The following is a 20,674-nucleotide window of genomic DNA, read 5'->3' on the forward strand; positions in this document are numbered from 1 at the left end:
TTGTCTGTTTTGCCTGGGCTTGGCCCCATGTAAGCCGCCCCATCTTGTGGAGATGGGGCGGAGTATAAAAATAAAATTATTATTATTATTTTATTATGACACAGCAAACAAGATAGATATGCTGGATTTCATATCACAAAATCACAAGTCGAACACGTCCCAAGTGTCTAGGACTGTGTGATGTGTGTTGTTGTTGTTGTTGTTATTATTATTATTATTGTATGACACAGCAAACAAGATAGATATGCTGGATTTCATATCACAAAATCACAAGTCAAACACGTCCCAAGTGTCTAGGACTGTGTGATGTGTGTTGTTGTTGTTGTTATTATTATTATTATTATTATCGTATGACACAGCAAACAAGATAGATGTGCTTGATTTTTATATCACAAAATCACAAGTCAAACACTTCCCAAGTGTCTAGGACTGTGTGATGTATTTTTGGATGATGCGTGCAGATCCCAGCAGGGTGGCCTTTTGCAGTTGGCAGATCGTAATTTTGTCAATGTCTATTTAGTTTCCAAATGCCGGCTGAGATCTTTTGGCACGGCACCCAGTGTGCCCATCACTACCGGGACCACCTGCACTGGTTTCTGCCAGAGTTTCTGGTTTCTGCCTCAAGTTCAATCTTGAGGTCCTGAGAGTGGCTGAGTTTTTCCTGTTGTTTTTCGTCAATGCGACTCTCACCTGGGATGGCGACATCAATGATCCAAACCTTTTCCTTTTCCACAACTGTGAAGTCTGGTGTGTTGTGTTCCAGAACTTTGTCAGTCTGGATTCGGAAGTCCCACAGTATCTTTGCGTGCTCATTTTCCAATACTTTTGCAGGTTTGTGATCCCACCAGTTCTTTGCTGCTGGGAGGTGGTACTTGAGGTATAAGTTCCAATGAATCATTTGGGCCACATAGTTGTGCCTCTGTTTGTAGTCTGTCTCTGCGATTTTCTTACAGCAGCTGAGGAGATGATCAATGGTTTCGTCGGTTTCCTTACACAGTCTGCATTTTGGGTCATCAGCTGATTTTTCGATCTTGGCCTGAATTGCCTTTGTCCTGATGTCTTGCTCCTGGGCTGCAAGGATCAGGCCTTCTGTCTCCTTCTTCAGGGTCCCATTCGTGAGCCAGAGCCAGGTCTTCTCCTTATCAGCTTTTCCTTCAGTTTTGTCAAGGAACTTCCCATGCAATGTTTTGTTGTGTCAGCTGTCAGCTCTAGTTTGTAGTGCGATTTTCTTGTACTGTTTTTTTGTCTGCTGTGCTTATTATTATTATTATTATTATTATTATTATTATTATTATTATTATTATTATTATTATTATTATTATGGTTGCCTTCAAACAGCGTTGAACCCGCTGAAACCATGGGGACAGAGAGAGGGATTATATTTTTATTATATTATTATATTATATTAATTATTATATTTTTATTATATTAGTATATTATTATTTTTTGACATAGCGGTCAATGCTCTTTAGTGTTTCATTTGAGTCCCCAGACGTTGCTAAACAACTCCCATCGCTTCTGATTATGGGGATAATGGGAGTTACAACCCAATAGCACTGAAGTTGGGGAAAAGACTGAAGGACATTCAAAACACAGACCTCGTATCCTTGTCTCCTAATCCAAAGCCCTCTTGATCAACAAATGTGCCTTGTATCACACCTCTCATCAGATGATATCTAATGATGAGGAATATGGGAGATATAGTTTGTATATAAGATAATGGCAAATCAACCGAGAGAGGGGGAAAGGGACAATAAAGTACAGTACACAGTGCTATATATTGTATATACTTGAATATAAGCCGAGTTTAAATTGTAAGTCACTTGGAGCATTCTGGTGGAGAGCGACTAATTAAGAAATAAAGTGAAGTGAATAAGTGAAGAGTTTTCAGCCCTTTTTTAGAACTGAAAAAGCCCTCCTCAGCTTATACTCGAGTGAGGGTCCTGGTCGGCTTATACTCGAGTATACATAGTACATTTATTATTTTTCTCTATTATTATTGGCATTATTACATTGATTATTTTACTCTATTATTATTGATACTATTACATTTATTTTACTTTATTTTGTTATATGACGCAGCAAACAAGATAGATATGCTGGATTTCGTTTTTACTCTATTTTATTATTATTAATACATTTATTATTTCACCCTGATATTATTATTGTTATTACATTTATTACTTTACCCTATTATTATTAAAAGGATACATAAGGGCATTTACATTGAAGAAGATGAGAATAATGACTTAATCAGAGTCGGAGATTCTTATCTTTATGTAACTATTCAAAAACATTTAACCTACCGATACCTCGATTAATGTCATTTTATTGGTATCTATTTTTATTTCTGAAATTTACCGCTCGCGGCTTATACTTGAGTCAATGTTTTCCCAGTTTTCTGGTGGTAAAATTAGGTGCCTCGGCTTACATTCGGGTCGGCTTATACTCGAGTATATACGGTAATTCAGTTCCGTCTGAAAATGAGGCATTGGATGCATTTTCCGAAGAATGGAAACCATTTCATTTATCTATCTATCTATCTATCTATCTATCTATCTATCTATCTATCTATCCACACACATATACACATACACACCTCATAGGGAAAGACAATAACATGTATTAAATATAATTCCAAACAACAGCAAACCAGTACCTGGCTGAGCTTCTCATGCTCCCCAGAGGATGCACCGAGATGCAGGATGCGCTGGAACCGTTGCTCGGCTGCATTCACTGACGTCCGCCCACTCGCCGTAAAGAGGCCCTCGTTTCCGCCGGACGACATCGAAAGGCCCGTCCCTATCCTTTGCCTTTGAGAAAAAGGAAGAAAGGAAGTTGAGGAAGAGAATGCAAACAGAAAAGCAGCCACAGCATTTGCAGCAGTTCAGCACATGAACGTGTCTCAGGCTTATATGTGAACACAGTGATGGTAATCTATATATATAAATGAGTGATGGCATCACGGCGACCAACAAAACAACAACCTCGAAATTTGACAACACAACCCATCATCCACGCCTCTAGGTTGATACAACAAAAAGAAAAGAAAAATAAAGTCCTAATTACAGGGAAAGGAGTAATTGTTTTTATCCAATTGCTGCCAGTTAGAGGACTAATCTGTGCCCACTTGGTCTCCTAGCAACCAACTCAGCCCAGGGGACAGGCAGACTTAGGCCTCGGCCTCTTCCACAGATTATCTAATTTGCACTGGATTATATGGCAGTGTAGACTCAAGGCCCTTCCACATAGCTATATAACCCATTTATAATCTCATATTATCTGCTTTGAACTGGATTATCTTGAGTCCACACTGCCATATAATCCACTTCAGTGTGGATTTTATACAGCTGTGTAGAAGGGGCCTCATATAATCCAGTTCTAAGCAGATAATATTAGATTATCAATATACAGTAGAGTCTCACTTATCCAACATAAACGGGCCGGCAGAACGTTGGATTAGTGAATATGTTGGATAATAAGAAGGGATTCAGGAAAAGCCTATTAAGCATCAAATTAGGTGATTTTACAAATTAAGCACTAAAACATCATGTGATACAACAAATTTGACAGAAAAAGGTAGTTCAATGCGCAGTAATGCTATGTAGTAATTATACCTCCATACTTTGCCACAGCAACGCGTGGCCGGGCACAGCTAGTCTATATATATAAAAGGGTAATGAAATTTTGGCCTAGGACAAAACAACAAAACTACCCACCCCAGAAACACTAAACTTGGCAGCACAACCCCTCATCCACGCCTCTACGTTCATACAACAAAAAGAAAAGAAAAATAAAGTCCTAATTAGAGGGAGAGGAGTAATTGTTTTTATCCAATTGCTGCCAGTTAGAAGGCTAAGCTCCGCCCACTAGCAACCCACTCAGCCCAGGGGAAAGGCAGAGTTAGGCCTCACTTAGGCCTCTTCCACACTGCCTATAAAATACAGATTATCTGATTTTAACTGGATTACAGTATATGGCAGTGTAGACTCAAGGCCCTTCTACACAGCCATATAACCCAATTATTATCTTATATTATCTGCTTTGAACTGGATTATCTGGACTTCACACTACCATATAATCCACTTCAGTGTGCATTTTATACAGCTGTGTAGAAGGGGCCTCATATAATCCAGTTCTAAACAGATAATATAAGATTATAAATATAATATGTAATAATTACTGTGATATAATAATACAGAACAATATAATTTCTAAAATCAGGACAGTAAATAAAGAGCAACACTCTGAAAGCATAAGCCACAGTAACGCGTGGCCGGGCAAAGCTAGTAATTATAATAATTTTGTGAGATGGATGTGAACTTGTCTCCGAGACCCAGCCTTCCCCCCTCACCTCTGCATCTTTGGGAGCTGGAAGATCTCCTGCCAGACAGAAAACAGCCCCTTGTTCTGGTCTTTCAAGCCCACTTTGGCCATCTGGACCGTCCTGGCGGTCAGTTCTTTCTTCCCTCGGCTGTAGAGGAACTGGGACAAAAGCAAAGAGGAATTGGAACTCATGGCAAGGGACAGCAAATGGTGCGACTTCGTCACAGCTCTTGTCTTCATTTGAATCAAGCACTGACCCCACTTAAATTCTGCAATCGGATAGGATCCAGTGCCTTGCGGGTATTTGGAGTATAATAACAATAACAACAACGACATATTATTATAAAAAGAGGGAAAGTCAGTGCTGGCATGGATGTCAACAGAATGGGCGGTCTATGCACATGATGTGGGAATGCAAACAGGTACAATACTTCTGGCAGAGTATATAAAATGTGTCAAACCGAATATTAGGAATTCATCTACACTAGAGTCTCACTTATCCAACATAAACGGGCCGGCAGAATGTTGGATAAGCAAATATGTTGGATAATAAGGAGGCATTAGGGAAAAGCCTATTAAACATCAAATTAGGTTATGATTTTACAAATGAAGCACCAAAACATCATGTTAGGCAACAAATTTGGCAGAAAAAGTAGTTCAATACACAGTAATGCTATGTAGTAATTACTGTATTTATGAATTTAGCACCAAAATATCACGATATATTGAAAACAAAAATGCGTTGGATAATCCAGAACGTTGGATAAGCGAGTGTTGGATAAGTGAGACTCTACTGTATATATATAAAAGGGTAATAAAATTTCGGCCTAGGACAAAACAACAAAACTACACATCCCAGAAACACTAAACTTGGCAGCACAACCCCTCACCCATGCCTCTACGTTCATACAACAAAAAGAAAAGAAAAATAAAGTCCTAATTAGAGGGAGAGGAATAATTGTTTTTATCCAATTGCTGCCAGTTAGAAGGCTAAGCTCCGCCCACTTGGTCTCCTAGCAACCCACTCAGCCCAGGGGACAGGCATAGTTAGGCCTCACTTAGGCCTCTTCCACACTGCCTATAAGATACAGATAATCTGATTTGAACTGGATTATATGGCCATGTAGACTCAAGGCCCTTCCACACAGCTATATAACCCATTTATAATGTACTAGATGTCAGGGGAAAACCTTTACCCTTTACCTTAACTACCACCAATTCCTCAATACTTTAGTTCCCATACCACCATACTTCGCCAGAGCAATGCGTGGCCGGGCACAGCTAGTTGGGTTATAAAAAAAGAAATTGCGGTCTTAGTACAAAGGGAGGGAATGGGAAATTACAGGGAAATAACAGAAACAATAATTGAGTGCACACAAGTGGTAATAGTATTGGGATGGAAAGATCAATCAAAGTGGACAGTAAAGTGGTATTGGTATAGGTAAAGGTTTTCCCCTGACGTTAAGTCCAGTCATTTCTGACTCTAGGGGTTGGTGCTCATCTCCATGTCTAAGCTGAAGAGCCGGCATTGTCCATAGACACCTCCAAGGTCATGTGGCCGGCATGACTGCATGGAGCACCGTTACCTTCCCACTGGAGCGGTACCTATTGTTGTAACTCAGCCACAGGCTAGCCAGGTTCAGGATGAAGAAGAAGGGGATTTTGGTTTTCAGATACAAGAGCCGGCAGAGTCAGAAGCTGATTTAGAGATGCAGGCTGACTCAGAGGCTGGAGACTTGCAGTTTGATTAGAATGAACTGTTGACCCCAGAAACTATAGATAACGGACAGGCTGACATTCCCATGGGAAATAATGAGGGAGAGAGTTCAGTCCCGTCTCAGGTGCAAGATAACAATAGCATAAGCAATGATTTATCTAGGGAGGACCGTCTATCTTGGAGGGGTTCTCAGGTCCGAAGGAGTGAGAGACTGGCGCGCAAAAAAGAGGCCAGCTCTGGGAAAAGAAATGCCTTTCTGGGTTGCTTTTAAAAGTGCACTTTGCAGATTGCTTCTTTGTCAAAGCAAATCCTCACTTCCTCTATGTGGATGTTCTCGTCTCCTGTGTTCTTGGATCTTTGTACTTTTGGGCCTTGTTCTTGGAATTTACTGACTACTGCCTTGCTTTATGGATTATTACTTTTTTGGACTAATGGACCTTTTCATGACTTATGATACAATTGGATACTTATTGACTCTTTCATTGCAACTTTGAAAACCTTTTTGATTGCCTGCTTGATTTATATAACTGCTTTGCTTAATAAAACTTCAAAAGACTTTCTTCTGTGTTTGACTGGTTATCTATAGCAAGGTGAACTATTCTGAGGTGCAACACCTATTGATCTACTCACATTGGCATGTTTTCAAACTGCTAGGTTGGCAGAAGCTGGAGCTAACAACAACAGCTCCTGCCGCTCCCGGGGTTTGAACCTGGGACCTTTTGGTCTGCAAGTTCAGCAGCTCAGTGCTTTAACACACTTCGCCACCAGGGCTCCTTTGGGTATCGGTATATGGTGGACCAAATGGAATTCGAAATTACTGATGTAAAATTAAATGATTCAAAAGGTAATGAAAATAGAATGCAAGAAGTTGAAGATGGAACCAGGTCAAGAATGATATTATGAATAAGTCTAGAGATCAGGCCATAAGAAATAAGATAGAGATGTTATACAATCTAGAAGGATAGTCTCAAACAGGATTAATATATAAAAGAAAATAACCCTCGTGGTGGTGGGGGGAACTGTAACTGTTGTGTATGTGTATGTCCTAAAATAAAAATACTGTATATTAAAATAATAACAACAAAGGAAGAAAATAATAAAAAATAATACTGAATTTATTACCAGCTTTTCTCTGTGGCTCAAGGTGGGATACATCATTAAAACAAGAGATATTAAAAGTCCTGTCATCATTATTTAGCCCTCATTATCATTATTGTCATCATCTAGCCCTCATCATCACTGTCATCATCTAGCCCTCATCATCATCACTATCATGATCTAGCCCTCATCATCTAGCCCTCATCATCATCGTCATAATCTAGCCCTTATCATCATCATCATCATCAAGCCCTCATCATCATCGTCGTCATCATCTAGCTCTCATCGTCATCTAGGCCTCATCATCATCATCATCATCATCAAGCCCTCATCATCATCATCATCATCATCTAGCCCACATCATCGTCATCATCTAGCCCTCATCATTGTTGTCATCATCTAGCTCTCATAGTCATCTAGCCCTCATCATCATCATCTAGCTCTCATCATCTAGCCCTTATCATAATCTAGCCCTTATCATCATCATCGTCATCATCTAGCCCTCATCATCGTCATCATCTAGCTCTCATCGTCATCTAGCCCTCATCATCTTCGTCATCATCTAGCCCTCATCGTCGTTGTCATCATCTAGCTCTCGTCATCTAGCCCTCGTCATCATCGTTGTCATCATCTAGCTCTCATCGTCATCTAGCCCTCGTCATCATCTTCATCATCATCTAGCCCTCATCATCATCACGCCCTCATCATCACTATCATTATCTAGCCCTTGTCATCTAGCCCTCATCGTCGTCATCTAGCTCTCATCGTCATAATCGTCATCATCTTGCCCTCATCATCGTCATCTAGCTCTCATCGTCATCTAGCTCATCATCATAATCGTCATCATCTAGCCCTCATCATCGTCGTCATCTAGCTCTCATCGTCATCTAGCTCTCATCATCATCTTCGTCATCATCTAGCCCTCATAATCATCACGCCCTCATCATCATCATCACTATCATCTAGCCCTTGTCATCTAGCCATCATCATCGTCGTCACCTAGCTCTCATCGTCATCATCGTCATCATCTAGCCCTCATCATCGTCATCTAGTTCTCATCGTCATCTAGCTCATCATCATAATCGTCATCATCTAGCCCTCATCGTCGTCATCTAGCTCTCGTCGTCATCTAGCTCTCATCATCACCTAGCCCCTCCCTCGTCACTGTCGTCGTCACCTAGCCCTCCTCATCTAGCCTCATAATTGTCAGGTAGTCCTGATCCTGATCATCATAATCAAGGCCATCATCATCCCCATTGTCGTCATCTAGACATGAACATCACTGTCATCTAGCCATCACCATCATCCTCATGCCCTGATCCTAATAATCACTGTTATCAAGGCCTCCTCCCCTTCTCCATCCCCAGGTCTTGGCTCCTTATGCCCTTGTGTATGCGCATACAACCGTAAAGGCCTCCTTCATGACTTACCTGCAAGGTGTTAATGCATGAGCGGATGTCATTCTCCGTTTTCTCGCACAGAGCCACCAGAGCCCCAGGGTCAGCTTTCATGCCTTGACAGGCGGTGACCTGGGAAACACCCAAATGAGCAGCCATTACACAGGCAGCCTTGCAAATACAGCTTTTTAAAATATATATATATATTTTTATTAGTTATTTGGCACAAACAGTCTAATACACAATCAGAAAATATACATTCGAAAATAATGAGCTGTATTGAAATGACAACTTGTGCAAAATAAATATAACATTATTAGCTGTTCACGCTAATTCAAAACATTTTCAAAGCAAGAGCCACCAGATACTTCTCACCACTCCCTATCATATACAGAAATCCTAGTATTTTTTTAAAAAAAGAGACTCCTTACAAGGCATGGAATATATCTTCATGATCAAGAGAATTTTGGAGCATGTCTAAACACATCATGACATCACATTAGTAAAAAAAAACCATAAGAGTGAGAACAAGCAATAAAATATTTTCTGTGTTTTGAACATGTTTAAAGTCACAATCAAATGTTTCATTAACATTATTCCAACATATTTAACCTTTTCAGAAATCACCTATTTCTAATTTAGTAACATTCCAGCTTGTCCAAATAGCATTACGTATTTCTTTTTCTTTAATTTTTTTTCTTTTTCTTCTTCTTTTTTCCCCTTCTCCCCCCTTCTCTTCCCTTTCTTTCCTTGACAACGGCACATAATACCTTTTCTAAACACAAACTTAACATTCACATCTCAAGAGTTCTGCCATAATACGTATACTAAAGAGAATAAAGTCACATCAAATAATTCCATAGGATTTTTCAAACACAGTTTGTAGTTGTGTTGCAATAGTATCTCACGATTGTGAGCTGATTTGGGTACCAGTACAAATTAATACATAACAATAATAATAAATCATCATAATTAATAATACTTAATATTAATAATGATACCTCCTGCAGCCTCTGGACCAGTCGGGACTGGGACGTTGTGGGGAAGTTGAGAAGGAAAGATTGCTGCCGCAGAAGACGCAGCGAAGGGACGTATCTAGGAGATAAGAGGCGGAAAGATGCATTTCAAAGGCAATAGGAGAAGCAAGGAACACCAAGTAAACGCGAGCATCACAAGACTGCAATGATCATCCCAAAGAACTAACGGAAGAAGCAATGCCTTCATCTCCCATTCAGCAACATCTATATATATAAAAGAGTGATGGCATCAGGGCAGCGGACAAAACAACAAAACTACAGGCCCCCCAACCTCGAAATTTGAAAACACAACCCATCATCCACGCCTCTACGTTGATACAACAAAAAGAAAAGAAAAATAAAGTCCTAATTAGAGGGAGAGGAATAATTGTTTTTATCCCATTGCTGCCAGTTAGAAGACTAAGCTCTGCCCACTTGGTCTCCTAGCAACCAACTCAGCCCAGGGGATAGGCAGAGTTAGGCCTCACTTAGGCCTCTTCCACAGATTATCTAATTTCCACTGGATTATATGGCAGTGTAGACTGAACCAGTGCCTGGCCGCTGTGGCGGACTGGATGAGGAGGAACAAGCTGAGAATCAATCCCGACAAGACAGAGGCCCTCCTGGTCAGTCGTGCGTCGGATCGGGGTATTGGGTGGCAACCTGTGCTGGACGGGGTCGCACTCCCCCTGAAATCACAGGTCCGCAGTTTGGGGGTCCTCCTGGATTCAGCGTTGACGCTTGAGGCTCAGATGTCGGCGGTGGCCGGGAGGGCTTTCGCACAACTCAAACGACCATACCTCGTGAAGTCTGACTTGATCACGGTGGTCCATGCCTTAGTTACCTCTAGACTGGACTACTGTAATGCGCTCTACGTGGGGCTTCCCTTGAAGACGGCCCAGAAATTACAATTGGTCCAACGCTCAGCTGCCAGATTAATAACGGGGGCAAGTTACAGGGAGAGATCCACTCCCTTGTTTAAGGAGCTCCACTGGCTGCCGTTCATCTTCCGGTCCCAATTCAAGGTGCAGACCATCATCTATAAAGCCCTAAACGGTTTGGGACCCACCTATCTCCGTGACCGTCTCTCCTTCCATAAACCTGCCCGATCTTTGCGATCATCCGGGGAGGCCCTTTTATCACCACTGTCTATTTCCCAGGCCCGCCTTGTGAGTACAAGGGAGAGGGCCTTTTCTGCTGTGGCCCCCCGACTATGGAATTCACTACCCACTGAAATCAGGCAAGCTCCCACTCTGTTAGCTTTTAGGAAAGACTTGAAAACATGGCTCTTCCGCTGTGCTTTCGGTGAGTAATTTCTGTTATATATTTCTGTGTTACTCCCCCCTCAACATCTATCCTCTAGATTGCCCCACTTTCATGTGTCCCTGTCCTCAGTGGAGTACCCCCTGTCCCTCTCACTCCGAGTTTTATCTTTGTGTCCATGCGGCCTGCCCTTGTTTTACTGTTTCTTTGATTTCTTGATGTAATGTCTATTATCATTTATTGTATTACTTTTAATTGTGCTATGATATGCTGTTTTTATATTTTATTATATTGTATTGCTCTGGGCATGGCTCCATGTTAGCCGCCCCAAGTCCCCGTTGGGGAGATGGTGGCAGGGTATAAATAAAGTTTTTTTTTTAATTATTATTATTATTATTATTATTATTATAGACTCAAGACCATTCCACACAGCTATATACCCATTTAGAATCTTATATTATCTGCTTTGCACTGGATTATCTTGACTCCACACTGCCATATAATCCACTTCTGTGTGCATTTTATACAGCTGTGAAGAAGGGGCCTCATATAATCCAGTTCTAAACAGATAATATAACAGTATCAATATACAGTAGAGTCACTTATCCAACATAAACAGGCCGGCAGAATGTTGGATAAGTGAATATGTTTGATAATAATAAGGGATTCAGGAAAAGCCGTTTGAAAGATATAGATTGGATGACTATGTCTTTTGTGGCCAAATTTGGTGTGATTTGGTTCAGTGGTTTTGTTGTTTACTCCATGGGAAAAATGCACATTACATTTTTATATACAGTAGAGTCTCACTTATCCAAGCTAAACAGGCTGGCAGAACCTTGGATAAGCAAATATCTTGGATAATAAGGAGGGATTAAGGAAAAGCCTATTAAACATCAAATTAGATCATCATTATACAAATTAAGCACCAAAACATCATGTTATACAACAAATTTGACAGAAAAAGTAGTTCAATGCACAGTAACGCTACGTAGTAATTACTGTAGTTACGAATTTACCACCAAAGTATCACAATGAATTTAAAACACTGACTACAAAAACACTGACTACTAAAAGGCAGCCTGTGTTGGATAATCCAGAACATTGGATAAGCGAATGTTGGATAAGTGAGATTCTACTGTAATATGAAATAATTACTGTGATAGAATAATACAGAACAATATAATCTCTAAAACCAGGACAGTAAATAAAGAGCAACACTCTGAAAGCAGAGAAATTGGGAATTCCACAAAGACGCAGCAAAGGGACGTATCTAGGAGATAAGATGCGAAAAGAGGCATTTCAAAGGCAATAGGAAAAGCAAGGAACACCAAGTAAAAGAGAGCATCACAAGACTGCAATGATCATTTCAAGAACGAACGGAAGAACCAATGCATTCCTCTCCCATCCAGCAACATCTTCTCTTCTCATAAGTAAAGTTCTCTTACTGGTCGTTGCAAATGCAAATGATGGGCCGCAAGAGGAGCCCGCCCTCCTTCCTCCGCTTTGTCTTTCCGGATCCGGGTTCCGATTCCTTCTCCGCCGCCTTCCGGTTGACGATCCCCAACAGCACATTGATGGAGGCCTGGAGACACAAATGGAGCAGTTGGAACAAATAGCAATACGAATGGCATTGAAAGAGGCCAGGGTTCAAATCCCCGTGGATTCAAGTCACAGAAACTCACAGAGTGACCTCAGGAAAGTCACACTCTCAGCCCCAAAACCCCATTAAGACATTGTGGGCCTGTATTGTTTGCAATTATGAAAATCTCCTAAATAGAGAGAGAGAAAACTGAACAAAACCCATGAGAGTTCAGTTGATTTTAATAATAATATTATGAATAATGCTGACATTATATTTTATTGTTGTTGTTGACACAAAGACAGTATGACACCACAAACGAGATGTATATGCTAGATTTATTATTATATAATAATAATAATAATAATAATAATAATAATAATAATAATAATAAACACCAGGCTATGTGAATTATAAAGAGTAAAAAATTATAAAGAGTAAGAGCTCAAGTTGGCTTTAATAATAATAATACTGTAACGAAGTGTGATTTTTTTTTATTTTCAGATGCCATGTTTAACTGTGTTTTAAAAAGAGTTAATATTTCAGTTACTTTGTACTCATGAGTGGTTGCCATGGAGAACTGGGCGGAGCCAACTGCGTTTAGCTGAAGAGAGAGCAGAATTTGGAGGGAAGCGCAGTCTGTGGTCAGAGAACCACAGGGAAGGTTGATTTTAGAGTCTGGGCTCTGTTGAAGCTCAGGGAAGGCTGATCCTAAGTTAGGGGATCAGGGAGACTCAATTGGTCATTTTGAGTCAATTTCAAAATAAGTTTGGTGACTTATTTTAAGGTAACCTGTTTCCAGATAAGGAACAGATAGGCTGTGATTGTAATTCACAGGGTGACTGCAGGTTAAAGCAGAAGAGAGAAGGAAGTGGCATTTTAAAGTTTGAAACACCTCAGTATAGAATTGCAACTGTCAATCAAAGTGCCTCTAAGTGAGAATTGTAACCATTAAGCTTGTGCCTGAATAAACGTGTTATTGTTTTTTTTAACATCTCAAATCTAAATCTATATTATCTGAAATCTATATTATCATCAAAAGCAAACACGAAAAAAAATAAAAATAAAATTTTAAAAGTCTCCTATCTAAGTAGCCAGTGGCTACATCTTCTATAGTGGTGGCAAGAGTTGATAATCCCCTTAACATCTGGTGGCCGTATTATAAACATCTTTACCTCTGTTGGCAGCTTTTAAATAAAACATCTTTAATAAATGGTGGCAGCGGACATAAAATATATAATAATGACATCTTTGCAATTTGGTGGCAGAGGTGGGATTTAAAAGGATTCCCCCCTGCCTGAGTTCTCCACAAACTGCCTGAAAGAACCTCAGTCGTTCTTAGCTCTTTACAAATTGGTGGCAGCGGTGGGATTTTCAAAAGGATTCCCCCCTTTCTGACATCTTTACAATTGGTGTCAGCGGTGGGGATTTAAAAAGGTTTCCACCCTGCCTGACATCTTTACAAATACTAATAACAATGCTATTACATTTTTCTATCATTATTATATTTTATTATTGTATTGTTGTTGTTATTATTATTATTATTATTATTATTATTATTATTATTATTATTATTATTAATATACTTGATAATTAACTCCAGGCTATGTGTATTATAAGGAGTAAATGAAACTGATTTTAATAATAATATTTAGAATAATGTTGCTATTATATTTTTGGATTATTATTATATTTTATTGTATTATTATTATTATTATTATTATTAATAATAATAATAATAATAAAATTTAAATAAATAAACCCAAGAGATTTGGGTCCCATCTCCAAATATATGGAAATACTCCAAAAACAATGCAAAAAATATATCAAATAATCTGATCCCATATATTTCATAGAAGGGAGATCCAACTTGTAGTTACTTCTACTTCATTTTGAAGGTCCTTTGCAGCACAAATAGATCTTGGAAAATGTTTTTTTTATAAAAGAAGCAGGAACAGTGCCAGCCAATGGAGAGGCTCCCTTACCGTGGGGGCACCGTCAATCTCATCAATGACCAGGCAATTGGGCTTCTCATTGGCTCCCAGGACCGACCGCATTTGAGTGGCGGCTTCGATGCGCGTCTTGAAGGCCTCCGGACTGCGGTCGTCGCTGCAAAGAAAGAAGAAATCCAGTTTTCAAAACGTTTGCCATTGCTTCCCTCCGAGGCTGAGACAGTGTGACTTGTCCAAGGCTTTCCAATGGGTTGCCATGGCCAAGAAAGGATTTGAACCCGTGTCTCCACTGCACTGACTCTCACCATCCAATTCCATCTTTGGTGGAGTTCAGAGTGTTCATTGACTGCAGGTGAACTATACATCCCAGTCCCTACAACTCCTATCAATCATGTTGAAATCTCCCCAAACCTCTCTAGTATGTTCAGTTGCTGATCAATTACTGTTTGCTGTGTGCCATAGAAAAGAATAGAAAAGGGTTAAGGGAGAGGCAGTGGGAGGGGTCATGCAAATTCCACACCAATGGAGAGTGTGAGGAACACTGGGATATCTGTGGTGGAAGAAAAACAGAAAATCTAGGAGGCAATTCTTTTATTATATGTACTAGCTGTGCCCAGCCACGCGTTGCTGTGGGGAAGTATGGTGGTATGGGAAATAGTCAAGATAATCCAGTTCAAAGCAGATAAAATAAAATTATAAATGGGTTATATAGCTGTGTGGAAGGGCCTTGAGTCTCTATTGCCATATAATCCAGTTAAAATCAGATAATCTGTATTTTATAGGCAGTGTGGAAGAGGCCTAAGTGAGGCCTAACTCTGCCTTTCCCCTGGGCTGAGTGGGTTGCTAGGAGACCAAGTGGGCGGAGCCTAGCCTTCTAACTGGCAGCAATTGAATAAAAACAATTATTCCTCTCCCTCTAATTAGGACTTTATTTTTCTTTTCTTTTTGTTGTATGAACGCAGAGGCATGGATGAGGGAATGTGCTGCCAAGTTTTGTGTTTCTGGGATGTGTAGTTTTATTGTTTTGTCCTAGGCCGAAATTTCATTACCCTTTTATATATATAGAGAGAGATATTTTGACTTCATGTCTCCATCAACCCCAATTGCTTACCTGGCATTCATCTCCACTACGTTGTACCCAGCATGCTTTGCAATGACGTGTGCCAAGGTGGTCTTCCCCAAACCAGGGGGGCCGCACAGGAGGGCAACCTGCAAATAACAATAATATAAATGATAATAAAATATTATTTTATAACTGAACATGTGTGTCGTGTTTTGCAACGAATTCACTGAACAAGAGATATACCGTAATTACTTTATAATCCAATATGAGTGTCATGTGTTGCAAGGGATGCATTGAATGACACAATATTATTATTAATATACAATTACTGGTAGATACTGCTGTAACTGGTAGATACATCTCTGATATATAAATCTTTCTCATCCTATTTGTTGTGATGGAGTCTTTGAGTAATGATACTACTAGGTGCACTAGAAGAGGAAGAAAGACTACTCGTGAACAAGACTCCGATGAGGAGCAACAAAGGAAGCGGATCCGGGAAATACTTATGGAGCCTACTGACGATGACTCATTTGAGGGCTTTGAGGGGGATGATGGGGTTGAGAATCAGGAGGATGGGATGACAAGTTCAGAGGATGAGGTACTGGACTGGACTAAGGTGCGAGAGATCCAGGACATCTTTAGAAAACCCACAAGTAGCGACACGTTTGAGGGTTGGCACAGTGGCAAAGTGTTGTTGGGTGTTTGTGTGTCCTTGCGAGCTGTTTGGGAAGACATGCTTTGGGAAGACTTCTGTGAACGTAAGTTTAATCTGGGTTATCCATGGCTGTGGGGGTTGGAACTGTGAGGGTTTTCTCTGGACTGCTTCATGTTGATCTTATGCATTAGTTGCCATGCTGCATTCTACGCTTTGACTCTGTGTATGACCTGGACTGGATTTCGTATTGCTGACTTCTCCTTCTCTAACCTGGACTGGATTTCGTATTGCTGACTTCTCCTTCCCTGACCCGGATTGGACTCAACAACATCGACACTGTGTTTGGGTGACTTCGAGCCCCTGCTGGTCGTCTATTCCTGCCTGCTGATGTCCTGCTGGGAATTGGAGTGCCTTCTTTGTTGTTTTAGAAAGTTTGTTTTCAAACCAGATTATACTCCGGTTTAATGCTGGTTATTTTCCAGGGTCTGGGGTTTTGTGTTGATTGCTGGGAATTCTGTGTTTCACACTGAAGATTAAGTGTTCTGAGCCTTTTGAGTTTGTTTTTGGGCTCCTTTTGTGAACTAATAAACTGTATTTTTACTAACGTCTGGTCTGGCGCTTTAAGGGGTCTGTGTTGCAACACTATTTTCTTTGAAAACTTTTGTGGATAATAAAATATTATAAAAGTCCTAGGGGTTCTGACCTTGTACTTGGGCCGGTTCTGGGGGTCCAGCTGGGCTTCCAGGGCCTCCTCGGTGGCTTGGGCCTTGGATTTCCATTTGCTCGACTGCTCTTTGGCCGGACGGGGTGCTGGAGTGGCTTCGTGGCGGACCTTCTTAGGGGGCTGCTCCCTCCCAAACACCACCCGATCCCACAGTTTCAGCCACTTCAACAGGCAGCGGTTCGTGAACTGGAAGAGACAAGGGAGGAAGGGACCCCCAAAGGGCATCTAGTCCATCCCCTTCAACAAGGAAGGGAGACCCAGTCAAAGACCTCCCAACAGAGGGCCTACAGTCTCACTTCAAAAGTCTCCAGAGAAGATGCCACTGGCCTCCCAGGCAGCCTATACTTTACTAGTTGGAAGCCCCCCCCCCAAAGGGCATTTAGTCCAACCTCATTCAGGTATGAAGTACACAATCCGATCCCTCCCAACAGATAACTATCCAGCCTCAGTTCAAAACCCTCCAGAGAATGCAGTCTATGCTTCACTAGAATTGGCAGGGACCCCAAAGGGCATCTAGTCCACCCCCTTCAGCCAAGCAGGGAGACCCAGTCAAAGCCCTCCTAACAGAGGGCCATCCAGCATCAATTAAAGAGCCTCCACAGAAGGCAGTCTATATTTCATTAGAGTTGGAAGGAATCTCCAGAGGGTATCTAGTCCAACATCCTTTAGCTATGAAAGACACAATCCAATCCCTCCCAACAGATATTCATCCAGCCCCAGTTCAAAAACCTCCAGAGAAGGCAGTCTATACTTCACTAGAACTCGAAGGGACCTCCAAAGGGCATTTAGTCCAACCACCTTCAGCCAGACAGGAAGACACAATACAATCCCTCCCAAGGGATGGCCATTCAATCTCCAGAGGAGATGCCACTGGCCTGCCATATACTAATATTATATAATATATAGTACAGTAGAGTCTCACTTACCCAAGCTAAACGGGCCTGCAGAAGCTTGGATAAGCGAATATCTTGGATAATAAGGAGGGATTAAGGAAAAGCCTATTAAACATCAAATTAGGTTATGACTTTACAAATTAAGCAACAAAACGTTATACAACAAATTTGACAGAAAAAGTAGTTCAATATGCAGTAACGTTATGTTGTAATTACTGTATTTACGAATTTAGCACCAAAATATCACGATATATTGAAAACATTGACTACAAAAATGGCTTGGATAATCCAGAGGCTTGGATAAGTGAGGCTTGGATAAGTGAAACTCTACTGTATTATATTATTATATAATATATAGTATTAAACTCTTATAAGGGGTTGGTTCAACCCCCGGCTTGCTAGTCAAACTGAATGGCTGTGTCGCGAAGGGATGTGTGTCTCAAAAGCGTGTCCCCAACACGCAACTTCTAGGATCGACTTCAATGAAAATCCTAGAGACGGGAGGTCCTTACGTCGTCACTGAGCAGCTCCACATAATGCCTGGGACTGAACCGGTCGACCCAAAGGGAATGCGGAGTGGCCTCGTCCCCTTCCTCTTTTGCAGCTTCCTCCTCCATCGCAGGCTCCTCTTCATCGCCGAGGCAGCTACAAGAAGGAAAGTTGAAAAACAGAGCAGAAATCTTGGTTGTTTATTCAGTGGAGAGGTGATCCATGCAAGCTACAAAAGGAATCCACTCCAGGTTTTAGGTCAAAGTCAAAAGGAGCGCTCTAAGGAGATTCAGCACCATGGAGAGCTCCTTCAAGCCATTTCAAAACCCGGACCGGATTCTGCCATGGCCTGGAACACGGCTCACAAGTCTTGGAGTTCTCCCATTGGAATCTGCACCCAAATCCTTAAGAAATATTGTAATTCACCTGTTCAGAACCTCTGTCAGCAGCTGCGAAGATGCATGGATCTGCTTCCGACGCTGGGAAACAAAGAAAGGTAAACCCAAGAGATTCACAAAATATCTTAATGCAGACTTAATGCAGTTTGATACCACTTCAACTGCAATGGCTCAATGGCAATACCTCTTCCGCTACTTGCTCCTTTAAATAGGAAAATGGAACTCCTAGTAGATGAAGCGGCCTTCTTCCATTCTGCCCAATGGAGCTGGAAATCTGGGGAGACACCAGACACATATTCATGGAAACAGGTCTGGATCGGAACCTGGTTGGAAGAGAATGAAAGGCCACCCCTTTCCTCCCCAAACAACCCCAAAACAGGGGGGGGGGGTGTAACCTCTGGCTTGTTGGGGTCCTCTTTCACCACCATGAAGACCCGGGTGCCGTGGGTCGAGGTCACGTTGACGTAGTCCTCCAGGATGGGGGGCCTCCGAAGCACCCTTCTGTTTGGGGGCGTCACCCGCAAGGGCCCCATGCCGTCCAGCCCTGAAGTGTTTGGGGAAATGAAGCTTGGGGTTCTGCAAAAAACAGGATACCCCCAAAAAAGAGAGCAGTCAGATCTGACATTGTATTTTGAGATCGAGGTGAAAACGACGCCCCCAAAAGCCGCCCGTCTGCTGACACTGAAACTGCGGAACTCCCTGCCGCAGGAGAGCAGTCACTCCACCCTTTAAAACTTCTATTAATCTCTGGAACAAATTAAAAATTGTCAGATAAAGTGGGCCCAAGATACTGGACATAGTATAAACACCAATCAATGGGAAGATATCTGGAATTAAAAAAAATAAAATACACCTCAGCTACAGAAATTCAAGAAAACTGGTACAAGATGTTTTTCAGATGGTACTACACCCCTGCCAAATTAGTTAATTTTAGCAAGCACATCTCGAACAAATGTTGGAAATGTAATAAGGAAGTAGGAACTTTCTACCATCAATGGTGGAAATGTAAAAAAATTAAAGAATATTGGAACAATGTTCACAATGCGACACAAACAATATTAGGAACCAAGCTCCTGTCATCACCCGAAACATATCTGTTAGCCATACCAAATGTAAAACTGAACAAGAACCAAGATAAACTGCTCTTCCTTATTGGAACTGCGGCAAGACTAGTGCTAGCCAGAGTATGGAAGCAAAAGGAGGTACCTACTATTAATGACTGGATCTTAAAATTATTTGACATAATCCAAATGGACATTTTGACTCAGAGACTAAGAGACCTCAAGGAAAAAACAGACTGGTCGGGCTTCAGAGCTTTCATTTGAAAAGACGGATACAAACTAACAATAGACTTATCTGATCTAAGTATTAGGACTGTTAATACCAGACAAGAAAATTGACAACGACAATCTAAAATCATCAAGAGGACACTCACTCCCTCCTTCCCTTTTTTTAACTTCTTTTTTTTCTCCCTTTTAATTTTTTTACTTCTTTTTTCTCTCTCTTCTTCTCTCTCTCATTTCTCCCCACTTTTTCTTACTATCTTTACATATTTGTTTTCCTCGCTTTCACTGTATTTACAGCTAATAACACAATAAAAAAATCATTTAAAAATTCTCCTAGAGCTCACCTTGCATCCTGAGGTTCCGAAGGGGGCGAAAGAGGAGGAGAGACGTCCCCTTTGCAAGGAACTTTGGCATCCGTTCCGTCATTGGTTCCGAAGTCCAGCTTCTTCACGGCCTCAAGGCACCTCTGCCGCTTTGGCTTGGGAGCTTTCGGGCCCGAGAAGAAGAGAAACATGGCTTTTACAGACCTAAGATAGGTTTTTTACAATTCCTATCATCCCAAACTAATACAAAGGCTATACAGTGTTCCCTCACTACTTCTCGGTTCTAAAAGACTACTATAAATCATAAAAAATTACAATTTACAGCCTAAGAAAGGGAGGAAGGATAAGCCAAAGGGAGAGAAAATTATTTATTTATTATTATTTACAGTATTTATATTCCGCCCTTCTCACCCCGAAGGGGACTCAGGGCGGATTACAATGAACACATATATGGCAAACATTCAATGCCAACAGACAAACAACATACATTAG

At 41.1% G+C, this 20,674-nt stretch overlaps 1 protein-coding gene across 4 annotated transcripts in view; it reads right to left on the minus strand.

Annotated features, from left to right (window-relative positions):
• The window catches only part of chtf18 (chromosome transmission fidelity factor 18), a 30,363-nt gene that overhangs the window by 5,948 nt on the left and 3,741 nt on the right, over positions 1-20,674 (minus strand). For all 4 annotated transcript variants that reach the window (XM_008122159.3, XM_008122155.3, XM_008122158.3 and 1 more), the window contains exons 4-16: positions 20,204-20,345; positions 18,969-19,149; positions 18,758-18,847; positions 18,602-18,654; positions 18,199-18,331; positions 16,773-16,979; positions 15,460-15,557; positions 14,382-14,505; positions 12,263-12,399; positions 9,540-9,633; positions 8,572-8,670; positions 4,355-4,485; positions 2,660-2,813 (exon numbers count right to left, since the gene is read on the minus strand). In XM_008122159.3, the coding sequence (XP_008120366.2) occupies positions 2,660-2,813; positions 4,355-4,485; positions 8,572-8,670; positions 9,540-9,633; positions 12,263-12,399; positions 14,382-14,505; positions 15,460-15,557; positions 16,773-16,979; positions 18,199-18,331; positions 18,602-18,654; positions 18,758-18,847; positions 18,969-19,149; positions 20,204-20,345 (1,643 nt within the window). The remainder of the gene's footprint in view (positions 1-2,659; positions 2,814-4,354; positions 4,486-8,571; positions 8,671-9,539; positions 9,634-12,262; positions 12,400-14,381; positions 14,506-15,459; positions 15,558-16,772; positions 16,980-18,198; positions 18,332-18,601; positions 18,655-18,757; positions 18,848-18,968; positions 19,150-20,203; positions 20,346-20,674) is intronic.

Source organism: Anolis carolinensis, unplaced genomic scaffold, assembly GCF_035594765.1.
Source record: "Anolis carolinensis isolate JA03-04 unplaced genomic scaffold, rAnoCar3.1.pri scaffold_13, whole genome shotgun sequence".
In the NCBI taxonomy this organism is placed as follows: domain Eukaryota; kingdom Metazoa; phylum Chordata; class Lepidosauria; order Squamata; family Dactyloidae; genus Anolis; species Anolis carolinensis.